The 21,970-nt window shown below is 35.8% G+C and overlaps 2 protein-coding genes across 10 annotated transcripts in view; both read right to left on the bottom strand.

Moving 5' to 3' along the window:
- LOC143027759 (zinc finger MYM-type protein 1-like) overlaps positions 1–21,970 on the bottom strand; it is a 487,234-nt gene that overhangs the window by 87,990 nt on the left and 377,274 nt on the right. The gene's annotated exons all lie outside the window — the stretch shown is intronic.
- The window catches only part of LOC143027756 (tubulin polyglutamylase TTLL5-like), a 182,337-nt gene continuing 173,696 nt past the window's right edge, over positions 13,330–21,970 (bottom strand). For 7 of the 9 annotated variants that reach the window (XM_076189267.1, XM_076189272.1, XM_076189273.1 and 4 more), the window contains one exon: positions 13,331–16,376. In XM_076189267.1, coding sequence (XP_076045382.1) covers positions 16,141–16,376 — 236 coding nt within the window. In that variant the 3' untranslated portion in view covers positions 13,331–16,140. Of the gene's footprint in view, positions 16,377–21,970 lie in introns of all 9 variants that reach the window. The other 2 variants (XM_076189271.1, XM_076189274.1) reach the window with 2 other exon arrangements.

Genomic DNA, 21,970 nt, shown 5'->3' with positions numbered 1-21,970 from the left:
GTAGCAAAAATTTGCGAAAAAGTCATCAAAAATAGATGGGTTAAACATTTGGAAGAAAAAACTATACTGAATCCAAATCAATTTGGATTTAGACAAGGAAGATCATGTACAACAAACTTGATCTGCTTCTACTTGAGATTAATAGATATAATACAAGAGAGAGATGGTTGGGCAAACTGTGCCTTTCTGGACCTACAAAAGGCATTTGATAAGGCACCACACAAGAAACTAATAAGGAAAATTATTGGAATGGATGAGACTTCCTGACTGGGAGGAAAATGAGAGTAGTAATTAGAGTGAAATTCTCAAATTGGGAAGAAATGATAATTGGTGTCCTGCAGGGATCAGTACTGGCCCTGATCATATTTGCCATATACATAAATGACATGGATGAAGGAGTAGTGTTATATGAATTTCTTTGCAGACGACATAAAAATACAAAAAAAAAAAAGTAAGAATGGAGGAGGATTGCAACTCATTACAACAAGACTTGGACAAGATCTGGAAATGGACTCAAAAGTGGGATGTGAAATTCAATACCAAGAAATGTAGTATAATGGAATTTGGAAAAAGTAAAAACAGAATATCAAGAGATTATAAAATTGATGAAGAGGTAAAAAAAGTAAACTCAGAAAAAGACCTTGGAGTGATGATCAGCAAAGACATGACACTGGATAAGCATATATATAAAATAGTCGGAGAAACCTACAATTTATTGAGGTCAATAAAAGTGGCATTTGCCTATCTGGACGAGGAAATGATGAAAAAAATTTAACTACCCTAATAAGACCAAAACTTGAGTATGCAGCAACACTATGGACGCCCAGTACCAAAAAGAATATAAAAAAATTAGAAAGAATACAAAGAGAAACAACAAAACTGGCACCAACTCTTTCCAAAATGACATATGAACAAAGACTGTCCAAATTAGAATTACCAACTCTGGAACAAAGAAGTTAAAAGAGGAGACCTACTATCTATAGAATTATGAAAGGAATGGAAATCTTGGATAAGAATGATTTATTGAAATGGAACAATGGAAAAACAAGAGGACATGAAAAGAAACTCAAAAAAGATAATTAAAGAAGAGATCTGAATTAAAAAATAGCTTCCCACACAGAGTATGGAACCAATTAGACAAAGAAACAGTGTGTGCAAACACTATTCAAGATTTTAAGAAAAAACTTGATGCTGAAAGATACAAAGATGGGTCACCACAAGCATAGTTCCCTTCCCGTATAATACAACTAGGTAAATACTCTATCTCCACTGGCTGCTCCAAGGTGAGCAACTGTTTTCAGGCCCTCCCACAGATATTTCAAAAAAGAAACTTTGGACTGTGATTTATAATGTATTGGTGTGGGGCTGTTTCTGTCAAATAGTAAGAGGAGGGGAGTAGTCAGATGTCAGTTCTCCATGTGTGAAAAATTATAAGAAATTCATTTGAAGTTGATGGAGAGAGGTCTTGGGTCCAGCCCTGAGATTAAGTGTCAGCCCCTCAGGGCTGTACCTCCTGATGGAAAGGGTTGAAGGGCTTTAAAAATGGGCAGCTCCACTGTTAATTTTGTAGGACCAACATAAGCAGGTAGCTATCATTGGTTCCAGGAGAAAAAGTGCATTTTGTTGCCAGCCTTGGAACCAAGCAAAAAGTTTATATTTTTACCCAACTATAGTGTACAGGAAGGGAGCTATATTAATGGGGTCTTCTCTTATTCCCCAATTATCATACCTTGTATTAAGAGTTTTGGAATTCTCAAGTTTGGTGGCACCATACGGATAGTATGCAGTAGTCACCAAACTCAAGTGCCCACTGTACTTAATAGTTCCCTGAAAAAGAAAAAATTAAGAGAAAAAGAGATTGAATAAATGTTATAAATCAAAGAGCCAAAAGTCTTGAACAAATTATGTGTACTTACTGAAAGAATGACAGGCAAATATAGATAAGCATGTATATTCAAATACATATTCTTGTATTCCAATACATATACAGTGGATTTAACATGTTTGTGCTTCTCATGGATTGAATGTAATATTGCTTACAGCATCTTTCTCCACCACACACCTTCTCCCAGTGCAATCCTGTACATGCCTTGCTTCAAGCTGGGATATATTACTGGGATCTATTCTGTGCTGTCATAAAGGGAATTCTGATACTTCAATATGTGATTAATTTTTCATGAATGGGGTTCTGTACATTCTGAGTCTTGCTTATGTTTTCTTTACCACATTCCAAAATTTGTTTACTTTTCAAAGCAATAATTCTACACAGAGTAAACCCTCTATATTCACATAGGTTAGGGAGATGATGTAAAATTGTCTAATCTGCCTTAGATTAGAATATGGAGTTGAGTAGTGGTCTCTGGACAAAATAAAGATATCAAGATTGAGAATGTATGTAATTGGCAGTTGCAGTCAAGAATACAAAGGACAGCAACCAAATTGGTTCCTAACTTTGTAGTTTAACTGTATGAAAGACTAGAAGCATTGGATCTGTCAACATGGTCTTGGATCACATGTTGGACTCATGATCAACATCTATTACCCTTCTGGATGAAAGCTCAGAGCTCACATATGGCTTGATCTATAGGTAATGCTGTGACCTTATATATTCCCCAACAGAATTGGGATGCTGACTTGTAGTGCTGTGATTCTTTTCAGCTCTAGGTGGAGGACTTAAATTCAATTGGTGAATGAGGGGTTGAGCACACTACCACTACACCAGCAATTTCCTAGGACTACTCCCACCCCAATAATACAAGTGGTTTCTAGTGCTTGATAAGGTAATATATACATATAAATATGTATATATTACACACAATAATGATATTCATACACAAGACTAACACTAAATAGAGATGGGCATTGACTGAGGCAATGGGAGATTCATGGAGAATGACTAAGATGGGATTAGGCTACTGCAGAAAGAGGAGGTACAATTAACAATAAAATGAATGCATGGAAGGCACCTGGATTGGATGGGTGTCACATGGAATGTCTGACAAAGTATGGAGTAGTAATGGTGGGATGGCTGGCGAGATTGTTTAAGGGAAGAAAGTGTCCCGGTGGAATGGAAGAGTGCATGTATAATCCTGCATGTGTAAGGGTTGGGAATAGAGAGCAAACTGTTGTTTATCATATATATATTTATGGATGAGGTGGTGAGAAGTAAACATAATAGTGCAAGGCAGGAGTTTGGAAATGATGGGTGAAAATGGAAGAATGTCAGCATTCAACTAATTATTGTGGACAAGACTACTCTTGTTGCTGACCATGGGGAGAGACTGAAGCAGTTGGTGACTGTTTGAAAGGGTATGTGAGGGAAGAAAGTTAAAAGTGAATGAATAAATCAATCTGTTGCCCCAGGTCTCCCTTGCCCAGGGAAAAGATACTGTATTGTTGATTAAGGTTGGAGAAGGGCAATATATCATGAAGTGTTTGATGTCTTCTGTGTGGTTATTGCCCTACTTTCTTGGGCAAGGAGTTGTATTTACCTAGTTGTATTATATGGGAAGGGAGCTATGCTTGTAGTGACTCATCTTTGTATCTTTCAGCATCTAGTTTGTTCTTAAATTCTTGTATGGTTCTTGCACACACTGTTGCCTTGTCCAATTTGTTCCAGACATCCACTACTCTGTGTGGGAAACTTTTTTTTTTTTTTTCAGATCTCTTCTATAACTATCCGTTTTGAAAAATTTTCATGTCCTTTTGTTTTTCTTTTATCTCACTTTAATAAATTTTCTCTGCCAAGGACTTCCATGCCTTTCATGATTCTGTAAATGGCCAGTAGATCTCCTCTTTCTCTTCTTTGTTCCAGGATTGGTAGTCCCAGTTTGAACAATCTTTGCTCGCATATCAATTTTGAAAGTGTTGGTCCCATCTTTGTCATTGCTCTTTGGATTTTTTCTAATTTCTTTATATTCTTTTTTTGTGCTGGGTGTCCATAGTGTCACAGCATACTCCAATTTTGGTCTTATCAGTGGGTGACTAATATTTTCTTTACCATTACTTCATCCAAGTAGTTAAAGGCCACCTTTATTGATCTTAGTAAATAGTAGGCTTCTCTGACTATTTTGTTAATATGCTTGTCTGGTGACATGTCTGTTAATGATTATTCCTAGGTCCTTTTCCATGCTAACTTTTTTAACTTCCTTTGTACCAATTTTACATTGCCCTGATATTCTATTTTTACTTTTTCCAAACTCCATTATACGACATTTCTTGATGTTGAAGTTAACTTCCCACTTCTGGCTCCATTCCCAGACTTTGTCCAGGTGTCTCTGTTGTAATTCACAGTCTTTTTCTGTACTTACTTTCATTAGTAGTTTTGCATCATCTGCAAAGAAGTTCATATAATATTCTACACCTTCATCCATATCATTTATATATATGGGAAACATTATTGGAGCTAATACAGAACCTTGTGGGAGTCCACTTATCATTTCTTCCAAGGTCGAGTTTTTGTTTCTAAGCACCACCCTCATTTTTCTCCTGTTCAAGAAATTGTTCATGTATTTCAATAACTTTCCTTGTACACCTATTATTTCGAGTTTTCTTAGTTTTTTGTGTGGTACTTTATCAAATGTCTTTTGTAAATCTAGGAGAGCACAATCAGCCCATCCATCCCTTTCTTGCATTATTTCAATTAGCCTTGAGTAAAAACAAATAAAGTTAGTGGCACATGATCTTCCTTGTCAAAAGCCAATTTTTTTTGGATTAAGTATATAATTTTCTTCCAGATGTTTAATGCATCTACTTTTGGTAATTTTTTCACATATTTTAGCTATTGTGCTTGTAAGGGAGACTGGTCTATAGTTTGTTGGGTCTTCCTTATCTCCCCCTTTATATATTGGTACAATATTTGCATTTTTCCAATCTTGTGGTACCTTTACTTCTGAGTAATCAAATATCTTATATATTTTGTCCATTAGTTCATCTATACATTCTTTTGGTATCCAATTTGCAATTCCATCTGGACCATGTGATTTTCTGACATCCAAGATTTATTACTTAGTCCCTTATTTCTTTCTGTGTCACAATTATTTCTTTCATGGGGGGGGGTGTCTTTCTATCCTTCATCCCAATTTTGTGTATTTTCAATTGTGAAAACAGATTTAAAATGTTTGTTCATACTATCAGCTATTTCTACATCTATATAGTCGTCATTCACTTGACACACTTTCACTATTTCTTGTTTTTTAATTTACCATTTACATACCTGTAGAATAGTTTAGGTTGGTCCTTACATTTGTCTATTATGTCTTTTTCATTTTCTTTTTTCTTCCCTGCATATTTTTACATATTCATTTCTTAGTTTGATATATATTTGCCACTTACCTTTTTTTTCATCTTTTCCAAGCTTTGTCTCTTCTATCTTTAGCCTCACTACATTTTTTGTTGTACCAGCACTTAATGTACACCCTTTCCTGCTTCTGCTTTGGTACGTATTTATCTATTCCTTCTTTATAAATTTCTTTTAATATATTCCATTTCTCTTCCATCTTTGTTTCTTCATTTAAGAAGTTTTCCCAATTTACTTTTTGAAAGAATTTTCTGAGTTTCTCAAAATCCGTTTTGTTGTACATTAGTCTTCCTTTTCTGTGTTTCTCATTTCTTCCCAAATAAATTTCTTCTTTTAGTTCAAACTCTATTAGTATGTGGTCACTCTTCCCAATTGGTGTCTTGTATTCCATTTTATCCACAATTTCAGGCTCTGATGTAAATATTAAGTCTAGTCTTCACAGTTCTTCATTGTTTCTATATCTGGTATTTTCATTTACTCATTGAGTATTCAATGGTCCATATCCAGTAGTATATTTCCCCAAAGGTCTTCACCTTTCACTGTCATCTCTTCCCAACATATTTATCTAAAGTCACCCATAATTACTACCGGGTATGTTTCCTCTTTTCAGTAATTCATTTAATGCATTCTGTGTCTTCCAACAGTTTGGAATGATCACTCTCTATTCAAGAATATGTTTTTGGGGCACATATATTACTAAAAAAAATCTAATTTTCATGTCACTGCTTTCAACTTTTATCATATTCAATTTCACATTACTTTTTCCTTCTGTTACCTTTGACACATTTAAGCCTTTCTTAGTCAAAAACATGACCCCACCCTGTTTCTCCTTTCTATTTTACATCCAGTGGTTGTATAAATCTTGTCCCACAGTATTAGGTGGTAGTGGACCTTTTAATTTGGTCTCCACAATTCCCATCATATCCAGTTTCTTTTCTGCCAGATAGTCACTTTAGTCCTGAAACCATGCCATGTTGGTATATATTATTTTTAATTTTTCCCTTTCTCCTGTTTTATATATATATATATATATATATATTTTTTTTTCTTTTTAATATAATTTATTTTCTCAGTCTCAGGTACTCAAAAAAAAAAAAAAAATCTTTTTGGTCTCTGTTCTTCCCTTGTGTTCATTTGCTTCATTTCTTAGTGTCTTTTCCTCATTGCTCATTTCTTTTTTTATCCATACATTTTTGTAATTTTTACTTTTTACCAACTGCTGTTTTTGACAGTACTTCTGCTATCATTGGAGACCATAGTTGAATTTTTTGTGGTCTATTTTTTTCTTTTTCTTTAGAGTATTGTCCCATTCTATGTACTTCTATTTCTTTTTCCATTGCTTGTCCCTCCTCTTGTATTTCTTTCAGAATTTCTCTCTCTTTTTCTCTTAGGTATCTAGCTACATTATATTTTTCTTTAATACCCAATTCTTTTTCTCCATAATTATTTTAATTACTGTTTCTTTGGCATTTTCTTCCACTTGTTGCCGTACTATTCTTTTAAAAGTTATTTTTTTGTTTTCTTGTTCCACTTTCCTTTGATGTTTTATTTCTTGGTTACTGCTTGTATATTTTTTTTTCAAAGCCTCATTTTTGTTTGTATCTTCATTTTTCATTCTTTCATTTTCACTTCTATGTTTAATTCCTTTTTCTAGATAATTAAGCTCTCTGTTAGTTTCAGCATTCAGTCTTTTCAGCTGGTTAATCTCTGTACAATGCCCTGTATTCAGCTTTCAGATCTGTAATTTCTTTTATCAATTCTGTAATCTCCTGATTTCTTAGGATATTTTTATACCTTGATTCTCTTTCCAATTCTAAACCTCTACCTAGTATTCCACTTTCCTTTATAAACTCTGAAAAAACATATTCAAGCCTTTTACTCGATTTCAGGGTTTCCATGTTGCAAATCTTCTTTGGTATGACACCCAACTGTGATTCCACCCTGCTTACATCCAGACTTCTCTTTGTTGGTTCACTAATTTTGTCTTTCTCCTTCATCATTTTTCATTTTGTGTATTGACCACTAATGTGAAATTACTCTATTTTATCATTTTGGTCACTCAATAAACACAGCTCCCTATCCCGAAATAAAAATATAAAACTAGGTGTTTCCTTTGAACTTATTGAAAAAGTGCTGCACTTCAGAGCTCATTCTAGACATCCATTCCAGCCTGTGGTTCGTTGGTGTGTATGTATATTTATCAAGTTGTAGCATAGAGGGTTGGAGCTGATCTCATGGGGTTCCAAGCCAACACTATGAAGCATTCAAGGCAAAGTTTGACAAATGGAGTCAAAGAAAAGAGACTATGAGCACAGCTTCAACCCTATACACTACAACTAGATAAACACACACACATAAGGTGAATATTAAGGGTTTACTGTACTAAAACTTGGCATCAATATATGTACAAGACAGATGGTTTTCAAGACAAAATAAACAATTATGACTGTTAAGTTATATCTGTTTGTCATGATCCACATCACCAAAAAATCATGAGGTTATTTTGAATGAAGACATCTGAAAGACAGCAAGCAACAAAGGTCATAATTTATAATGAAACTCTCACTTAGCAGCATAGTTCACAAATGATGACCATATGTTGCAGAGGTGACTATACCCTGCAGCAGATCACATTTCTGGAGAGACCTAATCTTGTACTACAGACCATAACTTGTAACAAGACCATACTTTAGAAATGGGGGTCACACCATATAATGAAGATCACATTTTGCAATGGAGATTACACCTTTCAACAAAGACCAAAACACAAAAATGTGCTGACACTGGCAGGGAATAATTCAGGCTAATGCTGAATTTCAATTTCTATTTCAAATGGACTCTTGTTAGAAAATAACAATTTCTATACATATATATTCATATATATAAATTATCACATGCAGGCCTTATGAGTAAATCAGTGAATGACTTGAACCCCTATATAACTTGATCCACTTGACTACAACTGCTTGGGTCCAGCTTATTAGGACAGGTTATGACCTTGATTCTTCATGCTGGGTATGATTTGCTTTTCAGCTGCCTTGCAATGCCCTGATGCTGGAGCAGCATGTGTGCAAGCAATCAATGTGTCACACACCTTCAATTCATACACAACTTTCAACAACACTGGGATCAAAATATATCTACTATAACTTACACATTCATCATTCTAAAATTTTACTTAATAAGAGTTATACACCAAATGCTATCCTTATAGGTACATATGTGTATATGTATATATCCATACACAAAACACACACATACATATGTACATGGGCAAACATATATGTTTGAATATCTATATAGACCATGAAAACATGTTGCTGGCCTTGACATGGCCACAAATATGTGAATGAAACTGAACAATCCCAAAATGTGCATTCTCTTTCGGCTTATTGAGCCATTCCATTTAGTCAAGCTTTCACTCCACAAGCATCTAAGTCAACAGTTTCCTCTGAAGTGGCAGCTTTAAAGGGAAGCTCTGGCTGAACCAACTCCTACTGCATCTGTTAGCTTCTGCTCTATACACATTTGTTATCACATTGTTAAACTCAAAGATGTGAGTGAAATGTTAAGAACTTACAAGAATCACTGAAAGAATGGAGCACAAAACTAAAGATCCCAAAATAAATACTGGTTTCAGGAGATTTTGTGAAGCCAGTGCTAGAGATCCCTAGGTAAGTCAGAGGAAACGTTAGTGTGTTAACTTAATATTAAGGCAACTATCTGCATTTCAAATAGTTTAGCATGCTAACTTTAACAATACTTAATAAATCATTATGAACATTTTAATAGTATTGTGAATAATAATGTATTTTTTTATGTATCTGGTTTTCCTGATTACAGAAAGATTGATAATGAAGAACAAAAATTAGTCTTCAGTAATAGTGTCAATCTCAAGCTTAAGCAGCAGGATGTAATTCATATCATATTGCAGTGAAAGATCTAGGGTGTAGGTAGCTGCCTGATGTGACAATGCACACAAGACTGGTTGTGTGAAGTCTTAGGATCAGGTCTGTTTTTAAAGTCCTATGCAGAAAGTGGACTGTTCAGAATCCCCTAAACAATACTAAGGAACTAACATGAGTCATCTGTATATGCCTAACAGTTAGGTTTCAAATACAAACTACTAAGCTTAGTACTCAAGCCTTTTTTGTGTAAGGCCCAAGACAAGTTGTATTAGGTCTTGCATGCAACCCATCACATACAGTCCCGTAGAACCTTACTGTTGTTTAAAAAAGAACCCTATCATGTAAACCACATTGTTAATTCTGTATTAGAATTTATCAATGTACCATACAAAGGACCATAATGCAGGTTCTACACTTCTGGGCATGTCCCAACTAGTCTTCAACATCTTACACATCTGTGCAACACATTATGCCTGAGGTTGCATCTTCAATAATCATCTTCATATTGCAACTTTTATGTACTCCAATTTTATACTGAAGAGTACAATGTGATATCCATAGTACATATGTATGGATGAGGATTACAGGGTAAATAGGTAACTAATTATAGCCTCTAAATTAAGATGGCAGCTTGGGTTTGAACATGTAATCTCAGGAGCAGCTGGCATCTCTACTGCAACCCAATTGGTCAGCTAAGACATGACTCGATCTGCTCATTCTGAGAAGCTCCATATGAGAAAATAGAAAGATTTTTCTGCCAAGCCTCATTTATTTACCTTATCCTCCTTGAGCTCATCAACATTAAGTCACTTGCCATTCCCCTGAAGATCAATATTGCCTCAATGATTAATCAAGAGCTGCTTTGTTATGGATATTTGACCAGAAATAGATCATATGATTGGGATGTAGAGCTGGAATACAATTTTGACCATGACAGGACATAGCCCCTTGAAAAGAAAATGACAACAGAGTGAGAGAGACAAAGAAAGTCAAAGAGAGAAAGAAGGGAAAAAAAGAAAAAGAGAAAGAACAAGACAGAAAAAGGAGAAAGACAAGGAGAGAAAGAGGAGAGGGAAAGAGAAGGAAAAAGGAGAACAAGATGGAAAAAGAAAGAGATGGAGAAAGAATGAGATGGAGAAAGAGATAGAGAAATAAATGAGAAATAAAGAGGAAGGATAGAGAAAAATAAAGAGAAAAAAAAAAGTGACAGAAAAAGAGCCAAAGAAAGACAGAAAGAGAGATAGTGTATTTATTTACCTAGTTGTATTATATGGGAAGGGGAGCTATGCTTGTGGGTGACCCGTTTTGTATCTTGCAAGATCAAGTTTGTTCTTGACGATGATGATATGGTTTAATGCCATTGGAAGGCTAGGGCAGAGCCCCTCAGAGGACTTTCTTAAATTCTTGTATTGTATTTGCACACACTATTTTTTTTTATCCAATTTGTCCCATATATCTATCACTCTGTGTGGGAAGTTGTTCTTTTTCAGGTCTCCTATGTAGTTATCCTTTTTGAGTTTCATTTCCTGTCACATTTTAATAAGTCCTCTCTATCAAGGCATTCTTTTCCTTTCATAATTCTCTAGATGGTTAGTAGGTCCCCTCATTCTCTTCTTTGTTCCAGGTTTGGCAATTCCACTTCAGCCAGTCTTTGTTCATATTTCAGGTTTGAAAGTGTTGGGGCCATCTTTGTTGTTGCTCTTTGTATTCTTTCTAATTTTTTTATATTCTTTTTTGTACTGGGTGACCATATCAGCACTGCATATTCCAGTTTTGGCCTTATCTGTGTTTGTAATATTTTCTTAATAATTTCCTTATCCAGGTATTTAATGGCCACCTTTATTGATCTCAACAAATTGTATGTTTCTCTGACTATTTTATTTACATGTTTATCTGGCAACATGTCTTTAGTGATGATTACTCCTAGGTCCCTTTCAGAATTTACTTTTACTTCTTTTCCGTCAATTTTATACTGTCTCAATATTCTATTCTTGCTCTTCCCAAATTCAATTATACTGCACTTCTTGATGTTGAACTCTACCTCCCATCTCTTGCTCCACTCTGAGATTTTGTTCAGATCACTTTGTAATGAGTCACAGTCTATTTCGGAGTTTATTCTCTTTAATAACTTTGTGTCATCCACAAAGCAGTTCATGTAACTTTCTATACCTTCATCCATGTCATTTACATATATAACTAACATTACTGGAGCTAGTACTGACCCCTGTGGGATGCCACTACTCATTTCTTCCCATTTTGAATATTTGTCTCTAAGCACTATTTTTGATGAGTGAATGGTTTGAGGTAAAGGTGGGACTTTGTCAGGGATGTGTTATGTTGCTGTTCAATCTATACATGGATGGGGTGGTGTGAGAGGTGAATGTAAGGGTGGCGGGTTAGGGGTTGGAGATGGTTAAAGAAAATGGAGAAAAGTGGGAGATAAGCCAGTTGTTGTTTGCTGATGAGACTGCGCTTGTAGCAGGATCAGAAGAGGGATTGAGGAAGTTAATGACAGTTTGAGAAGGTGTGTGAAAGAAAGAAGCTGAAGATAAATGTGGGTAAAAGTAAGGTGATGAGATGTACAGGGGGAGAGAGTGACAGCAGGCTGGAAGTGAGAATTAAGGGAGAAAGACTGGAAGTGGATAGTTTTAGATACTTGGGTGCAAATGTGACAGGAAAGGGAGGAGTGGTGGTGGAGGTAGAATGTAGATTGAGAGAAGTGAGTAAATGTTTTGGCGGATTAAAAAGTGTAATGAGAAATAGACATTTGGGAATGGATGCTAAGGGGAGGTTATATGAAGGAGTGATTGTGCCAACAGCATTGTACAGGGTAGAAACAAGGAACATAAGAGAGGAAGAGAGGACTTTGAATGTGAGATGAAATGCCTGAGAAGTATGATAGGGGTTACTAGGCTAGAGTGAGAAATGAGGAGGTGAGGAGAACAGGGGTGGAAAAGGAGTTGGGAGATAGGGATGATGAAAGAGCATTGCAATGGTTTGGACACATGGAAAGAATGAGTGAAGAAAGATTAGTAAAAGAGGTGTGGAAAGCAGAGGTGGAAGGAGTGAATATGAGGGGGCGTCCTAGGATGAGATGGATGGATGGGGTAAAAGGGGCATTACAAAAGAGAGGAACGTCTGTTGAGGAAGGACGGGAGAAAACAGAAGATAGGGGTAAATGGTTTTCTAATTAACAGTGCATTTTCCTTCCTCAATTCACTCACTTCTTTGTATAATTATGTTCCCTTTTCCATTCAACAATATCCCTGTTCATTTCAAATATTTCTTGGTTTATAAGTATGCTTTTGAGGTCGATACCTCTTTCTGTTCTGAATCCATGGAATGACTCATCTTCATATCTAGGACTATCAATATTACAACTTTTTTTCTAACCACTCCCAGAGGCATTTCATACTTCTTCATATCTAATCTTCTTTTCATTGTCTCTGTGTATGTCTGTTCATCATCCGTTTTATCCATTTCCCCCCCTTTTTTTTTTTTTTTTTTATTCCTATTAAACTTAAATCACTTTGCTACATCACGGTTCCACTCATCACTGCCCCCCTTCAAACTGTTTACAACTAGGTAAATCGCCAATTTTTGGTCGAAGAATCGCTAGATTTAGTGCTAGCTCGCGGAGCATTCTCAAGCACATCTGATTCATTCGACTGTGTGTTTACATGTGTGTGTGTGTGTGTGTAAAGCTATGGACTCCTTCACAGAAGGAACTCGTATTCTACACAAGCTTAATATTTGGAGATCAAGGATTTTGCTATGCCAAGGACAAAAACTGGAAACTAAACCTTTTTAAAGAGTTGTAACATTGTAACATGTCATCAGACACCTCATATCCCCTTGGCTCTACTAACAGAGCTCAAGATTTGTGATATCATAATGTTTTTTGGAAACTATTCAAAATTTGTTTATTTTGTCAAAGTACTGATATAATGTGACCTTGGAACAACTGTCCTTACCAAAAATACTTTAAACTTAGGAGAGGATGGAGACAAAGAAAAAATTATATATATATATATATATATATATATATATATATATATATATATACACACACACACACACACACACGAGGTCTGTCCAGAAAGTATCTAGCCATTATGAATATTTGTAGAACTAGCTGTGCAACCCTAACAGAACTTGGTGGACACTGACAGGAGACCCTAGACCCTATTGTGTATGCCTGAGATGCCATACTCCCATGTGACATCTCATTCACCCGCCAGACATAATTTAGTAAAGATATGTACTGTTTGACTATCGCGTGGTGGCAAAATTCGTCATGCCTCTCCTGACCCATGAGCAGAAGGAATTTTGTGCTGAAAACTCACAGACTTGCTTCAAGCTGCTACAAATGACCCAGATTTCCTGAAACAATTAATAACCAGAGATAAATAGTAGGTCTACGGCTATGACCCAGAAACAAAAGCTACTTGCTCAGTTATTGTCAATGCAATGGTCAAAGAGTACACATCTTCATTCAACTATGTCTGGAGGGTAAATAGTGTCACATGGTAGTATGGCTGCTCACTCATATGTAGTAAGGTCTTCTGTCATTGTTCACCAAGTTCTGTTATGATTGTACAACCAGTTCTGCAAATACTCATAATGGCTGGATACTTTCTGGACTGACCTCATGTATATATGTATGTATATATATAATATATAGCCAATATGCTGTGCCTGGAACACCACAGCATTGAAGTCATGGCCATTCTACATGTTGTGCATTACTGTCTGGGGCAAAACCTTCCAGTGAAAACAAAGTGGGCATAACGAGAAGTGATACACACAACTTATGTAAAAAGGAAATGTTCAAATTCATCATTTATCAATTCTTTACATGGCTTTGGCCAACTTTGTTCTTTGGAAATGACAGTAATCACTGATTAATGGTTTTAGTAATAAGGTAAACCTACAGAAGTAATCAAATTCTGTATCAAATCTGCTGCTGTGTAGAATTTTCAAGTTATAACCATTAAAGCACTATTTGGTTATTATACGAAGGGATGAAGATGTTGAGAGACCCAACTTAACATTCCTTCATTAGAACTCTCCACCTGGACATGCACTATGTGTTAAGGCTGGCTAGCACTCTTAAGCATCATATAACTTTAACATACTTCTGCTAACTTATTACATCTCTGTATACAGCACATGCACCCATTTCACCCTCAGCTATTACAAATATTGGCTATAAAGGGTTCTAGGCTGCACTTAGCTCATGTACCTTGTTTCTTCAATCTTCTCTTTGCTCTGAGCTCTTGCTGCATAGTCAAGGAATGAGGGTTTGAAAGAAACTACATAAGGATGCTGGGAGAACTGACTTAGATTGTTAAGATTTGGGGGATGAAATATGGTTTAAGGATGTTTTGACTTCATTAACAAGTGAAGTTCTGATGCTACTAAATTCATCACAATTCCTGTTACAATTATTTCAACCTGTTATTATTTTGGCTTAAAAATAAAAATGGAAAGAGACTCAGATGCTGGGGTTACTGCAAGTGCTGTAGTTGATGACCTAATTTAGTCTTTTATGACTAAATAAATACTAAAATGAACACTAGTCAGAATTTCATCATGAAAGTTGGTATTATGAGCGTAACAATAATAATAATAATTAATAATAACAATAATATAATTAACAATAATAACAATAATATATTAAGAAAAAAATGTACATGATGCACACTGGAAACATCAAATGTAATCATAACATCACTACAGGTGTGTTTGCTTCCTATCATACAGGGAAAAATTAAGTATTATCACCTATCACCATGAACATCCTTGCTTTTGTGTTCATGGCTTGTCCAGCAAAGAAAAGTAGGTTTAACCTACACAGCCACTCTAAACTCTTTTGACTCTTGAAATGTTGTGAGGTAGACCACATTAAAATTGGTTAAATTAAACTTTCCCTACACCAACTTCATTAACCATTTACAGCATTTGGTGATGAGTTCATCACACTTAAGAGTTTTATTCAGATGAGTGACATTTTTATTTCAGGTTAGAGGAATCCCTATGCCATAAAGGTTAAATAATGTTTTAATAATAAACATCATGCCTTAATCCAAATACAACATAAAGGAAATCAGCCATTACCATCACAACCCATGCATAGCTACCACACTATGAGATATTCCTATACTAAGAACCTATGGATGAATCATGTGATGTTTGAATTGTTAAAAGAAACCTATATGACATTTGTAGAACTAATTATGTTAACAATAATTGCAAGTTAACAAATGGAAATTCAATAAGTAGAAATCAAACAAGTACTTAAAGAACTCATGCAAGGAGGCGTTTCACTGTAATCAAGGTTGTCACCTTTTCCTTGTGAGCATGGAATTCCAGGGCAAGTAGAAGTCACCAGTAGCTATTGGATTAGAGCAGCAGTCCACATTGTGCAAAGCATAATCAGTACCAACCTGCTAACTGGCACTGTACTGAACACAAAAGGTTTACAAAAAATACAAATCATGATCAAACATATTTGTAAGTAGAGAAATAACCATCACACATACTCTCGTGTCCAGTATGTTCGCTGACATTCATGATTAGTTAAATAATTATAGCAAAACTAAAAGTGGAAAAAGTGGAATTAAATTCCATATACATACATACTTTTTTATCAAATGCACAGGATATTTTTCTGAGTCCCACCACAGAACACTGCAAAAGCCCATATTGTACAAAAAATATTCAATTATATCCTTACACAACCTACTGATCGTCATGCAGAAGGGAGCTACAGCTGCTCACAGCTCTTGTTGAGTATCTATGCAAGCAGGGAAGGGTACAAGCTGTCAAGGCAGCTTTCCCTAACAGTAACATTGCAATATTTCAACAGTGAAACCCCGTCTTGTGCAGAGGATCATGAAAGCTTCACCCCCTCTACACAATAGGTCTGCCTCAGGATATAAAGGTGTTGGTTCCCTTGAGGCTAGCTTTTAGAATGTTTCCAAATAAGCAGCAGGAGCCTGAGGTGGTGGTATTCGTGGAAGAGGAAGGAGCCATTGTGGAGGCAGTGGTGTCTGTACTAAGACTGGAGACACTCTGCTGAGGGCTTGTGCTTCTCTCATCTGTTGAACCTTGGTTAAAGGCTTGAGGTTCACTAGTTACTGGATCAGAGCTCTTCAACTGACTACCTGTAGATCCATGAGAGAAATAAAATAATTTGTACACTAATATTCTCTAACAGTTCTAATTTATCTCTTTTTTAAAAAGTTAAACATACAATTTCTGAATCTTTTGGTAATATCAAGGCTCAAGTCAAAGTAGTGTAAAGAACATATAAATCTAAGAAAAACCAGAAGGTGCATAAGGATGTGAAAAGACTTACAATAAACACAAAGGCAATAATGGTGTCTGTTCCAATATTAGTCTGTCAGCCTGCAAATTTCCAAACTAAACTGTATTTACATAATTACAAGTCATCCTTGTGACCAATGACAGGTACCTGCATGTGGTGATCCTGTAAGATGGGCAGTAAAGCTACCCATTTTCAAAGCCCATCAATCCCTCACTACCATCATGAGTTACAACCCCGAGGAGCTGACACTTGGTCTCTAGACTTGGCTCAAGATCTCTATATGGAGAGCTGACAACTGGTAACTGCCCCCTGTCTCTTACTGCTTTCAGTTGGTAACATGAGTGACCGGTAAGGTATAACATCCAGTTTTGGAAAAGTATAGTTTAGCACGAAATGGAGGAAAGTGAAGAAGATAAAAGAATTAATAAACGAACAAAGAGAGGATAAGATATAAGTAGAGTGGAATCACCACTGGGGGTGATACCAAAGAAAATGTGTATAAGCATCACTCCGAAGACTACTCAAAGGTGGGAAAGCAAGGTTTTTTTTTTGGGCTTTCAAAGGGAAAGGGGAGTAATAGGTAAAGGTATGGATACAGAGAAAATGGGCTTAGCAGTATACTAAGGAAGTGAGACATCAATGATATGATGGAAGAATTGATTTAAAAATAGACTATAAAGCTTTGCACAAAGAGATGACAAACTTAAGTAGAACTAACAATGAAATAATCAGAGAGTTGAATGATCTAAAAAGTGAACGAAGTATGATTAACCACTCCCATACGGTGCCGCATACGTAGGCGGCATGAGGAGCAAGTGGATATGCGGGGCTGCCATATCGGCATCTTGATTATATTTATTGTAGTTGCCCCTGCATAATGACATACTCTCTAAACTGTGTTCATCACATTTTCTATGGTTATCAAAATTCACAGGTAAAAGAGAGAATGATTGATATAAGCGGTAACTATATTTTATGATGCGAGTATTATTACGACACATCGTACGTCTGGCAGATAATGCTGCCCGCGAGATTTTGGCCCGGAGTGAAGAGGTTAAAAGAGAAAAAAAAAAAAAAAAAAAAAAAAGGAAGGAACTGAAGAGGTAAAAATATCTCTTTCAAAGAAATAGTACAACAGCAGGTGGAAGAGAATGCAAAGAAAACAGTGATTAAGGTAATCAAAGAAAAGGAAAACTGGGTGGGAGACACAGTTGATAAAAAGAAATGCATAGTGGTTTATGGTATCAAAGAAAAACATAATGTACACAAATACCAAAGACAAAAAGAAGAGAAAGAAATTGCGAAGGAAATACTAAAAGCAGTTCAGGACGAGGGTCAAGAGTTTGAGAAGGAAACTGACAAATATGCACAGACTGGGTACATACTCTAAAGAAAAACACTATAGGCCAATGAAAAACAAAACTAAGGACTCAAATGATAGCTGAGGAGAAACTATCGTAAGCGGCAAAACTAGCTAACAGTAAAAATTACAAAAATGTGCAGATAAAAAAGGAAATGAAAGATGAAAAAATAGAGAAAGATAAGGCACTAAGAAATGAAGCTATTAAAAAAATGAGAGAAGAACAGAGACTGAAAAAGATTAGTTTTTTGGAGAGTACTGGATCTGAGGCTGAGAAAATGGTACATCAGTAAAAAAAGGAAACCTAAACCAAAAAAGAGAAGAAAAGGAAACCTAAACCAAAAAAAGAGAAGAAAAGGAAACCTCAACCAAAAAAGAGAAGAAAAGAAAAAAATTAAAAGTGGCATACACAAACATGGACGTTATGATTTCTGGAATAAATGAACTAAACAACTATTTGTTAATAGAGAAACCAGACATAATGGGAATTGTGGAGACCAATTTGAAAGGTCCTATATCATCAAGTACGGTGGGACAAGGTCTATACAACCACTGGGCAAAAAATAGAATGGGTAAACAGGGAGTAGGAGTCATGTTATTGACTAGAAAGGGCTTGAATATGATAAAGATAACACAAGGAAAAGATAATGTGGAAATGATCATTATTAAAGTTGAAAATAGTGTTATGAAAAGTAGAAAATTTATAATAGTATATGTGCCCCCATAAACACAGGTTTGGACTGATAGTGATCATTCCAAATTACTGGAAGACACAAAGAATGAATTATCTGAGTTACTGATAGATGGAGGAAACATAGTAATTATGGGTGCAAAGGAAATGAAATGGAAAGAAATGACAATAAAAGGTGGAGAGGAACTCTGGGGCAACATTCTACTGGATATGACCATTGATTATACAATGACTCAATGGGTCAAGGAAAATACCAGATATAGAAACAATGAAGAACCATCGAGACTAGACTTAGTATTCACATCTAAGCCTGAAATTGTTGACAAAATGAATTACAAGACACCAATTGGGAAGAGTGACCACATACTAATAGAGTTTGAACTTAAAGAACAAAATAATAGGGGAAATGAGAAACAAAGAAAGGAAGATTAATGTACAACAAAACTGAGTTTGTAAAACTTAAAATGCTAACTGGAAAAAAAAATCAAATGAAGAAACAAAGATGGAAGAGAAATGGAACATATTTAAAGAAAAATATGAGGAGGGAACAGATAAATATGTACCTAAGAAGAAACAAAAATATGTTTACATAAAGTGATGGTATAACAAAAAATGTAGAGATGCTAAAGATAGAAGAGACAAAGCTTGGAAAAGATGGAAAAAATGACAAAAAAATGACCAAATGGTAAACATATATCAAACTGAGAAATGAATATATAGACATAAGTTGGGAGGAAAAAAAAAAAAGATATAACAGATAGGTGCAAAGAACAACCTAAACTATTTTACAGATATGTAAATGACAACCTAAAAAGACAAACACAAAATAGTGAAACTGCACGAAGGAAATAAAGAATATATAGAAGATGTAGACATGGCTGAAGTTATGACCAGGCATTTTTGGTCTGTATTTACAATTGAAAGCTCACAAATTTGGGATGAAGGACAGTGAGGAAGATACCCCGAAATGAAAGAAATAATGGTGATACAGAAAGAAATAAGGGACCAAATAAAAAACCTTGATGTCAGAAAGTCATATGGGCCCGATGGAATTGCAAACTGGATACTGAAAGAATGTATAGATGAACTAACAGACAAAATACATAAGATAATTGACTTCTCACTCAAAGAAGGAAAAGTATCACAAGATTGGAAATTTTTTAATATTGTACCAATATACAAAGGAGAAGACAAAGAAAATCCAATAAAGTATAGACTGGTATCCCTTACAAGCACAGTAGCAAAAATATGTGAAAAGTTATTAAAAATAAATTAATTAAACATTTGGAAGAGAACAAAATACTAAATCCTAAACAATTTGGTTTTAGAAGTAGAAAATCATGTACTACAAACTTAATATGCTTTTACTCATGGTTAATAGGAATAATACAAGAAAGAGATGGATGAGTAGATTGTGCTTTCTTGGACTTACAAATGGCTTTTGACAAAAGTACCACCAAAAAGCTACAAAGAAATTTTTAAATAATATGTGGAATACAAGGAAAGTTATTGGAATGGATGAAAGATTTCTTGAACAGAAAAAAAATGAGGGTTGTACTTAGAGACAAGAACTCAAATTGGGAAGATATAAGCAGAGTTCCTCAAGGCTCTGTATTGGCTCCGATAATGTTTGGTATTTATATACTGTAAATGATATGGATGAAGGCAAGTAATACAGAAGTTACTTTATATTTTATAATGCGAGTAGTGTGATGCAAATTACATATGGCAGCCAATGCTATGCACGAGACTTTGAGTCATACTGAAGTTGTTTAGGAAGTTAGTGATGGAGTTTGGAAAGGTGTGCAAAAGAAGGAGATTGAAGATAAATGTGGATAAAAATAAGGTGATGAGATGTACAAAGGGAGAGGATGGCAGCAAATTGGAAGTGAGAATTAAGGGAGAGAGGCTGGAGGAAGTGGATAGCTTTAGATACTTGGGGGCAAATGTGGCAGGAATGGGAAGAGTGGAGGTAGAATGTAGATTGAGAGAACTGAGTAAAATGCCTTGGGATATTAAAAAGTATGATGAGAAATAAACATTTGAGAATGGATGCTAAGTGGAGATTGTGCTGACAGCATTGTATGGGGCAGAAACATGAAACACAAGTGAGGAAGAGAGAAAGGGTTGAAATGTATTTGAGATGAAATATCTGAGAAGTATGGTAGGGATTACTAGGCTGGATAGAGTGAGAAATGAGATGTGGAAGAGAGCAAGGATGGAAAGGGAATTGGGAGACAGGGTTGATGAAAGAGTATTGGGATGGTTTGGACACATGGAAAGAATGAGTGAAGAAAGATTAGTAAAAGAAGTGTGGAAGGCAGAAGTGGATGAAGTGAACATGAGGGGGCGACCAAGGATGAGATGGATCGATGGGGAAAAAGGGGCGTTGGGAAAGAGGGTGTCTGTTGAGGAAGGGAGGGATAAGATAGATAGGGGTGAGTAGAGAATAGTTGTGTATGGATGATGCTGTGATGTTTGGAAGGGAGTGGGTGGAGGATGGGGGGTTAGGGAGTATGTATGAATATTTTGATGCAGCCTGAAGGGATTTCTCCGTCTTCTCTTTTTCTGCATGAAGGGATAGAGAGGAGGGTTGTTGATTAAATGAAGTGACCTTGGTGTGGAAGTGCTGTCTCTTGCTGCATTGCTTCTGACCCAGGGCAGTGGGAGAGATGCAAGGATGACCTGTCATCCAGGAGGAGCCAAGAAAAGAGGGAGGGAGGTGTGGTGAATGGGAGTGGAGTATCTGGGGATGAAATGGCTGGGAGTGGATTTATGGCTTTGACTTTGGCTACCTCCCTTGTAAAGGAGAAAAGGCCCTTGGTATATGTATGTATGAAACTTGAGGGAACAATTATTATTATTAAGTCACCTTTCATTCTAAACTCAAAGCAAAAATACAAACCAGAATTCTAAAACTGTCAAAATTATATTTACATGCAACCCATAAATAGTGAAATTGGTTCTGAGCTGTTTTCAATGCAACTGTAACATGCCCTGGGGCAGAAAGGTGGGCATTACTTAATCTATAGCCATAAATTTTCTTAGTTGAATACGAGAAAACAGATCACCTGAGTGCAAAAATTGCAGGACACCAAGATACTCAATAGATAGTCACAGTCCACTTGGCCGTTGTTGATTGTGATACAGAAAACTTCATTGAGAGAGAAAATGAGGAACATCTCAATTAGGATGAAAGTTCTAACAATAAAATCTAGTGTACAGTTTCAGCAAATGGAAACCACAGCCCCACACAGGCTGGCAATGGTTGTTAGGTCACACTGATCTTTCTATGAAGAAATGTTGGACTGTTGTCTGTTTTGTATTAGTATTTGTAATATAGTAAAACATCAATTCAACATGAAATAGTGTCTGTAGG

The sequence above is a fragment of the Oratosquilla oratoria genome, chromosome 8, assembly GCF_046742065.1.
Source record: "Oratosquilla oratoria isolate Oo_2021 chromosome 8, ASM4674206v1, whole genome shotgun sequence".
NCBI classification, from domain to species: Eukaryota; Metazoa; Arthropoda; class Malacostraca; order Stomatopoda; family Squillidae; genus Oratosquilla; species Oratosquilla oratoria.
The sequence above is the reverse complement of the archived record's forward strand: the minus strand, read 5'-3'. Positions and strand labels throughout refer to the sequence as shown.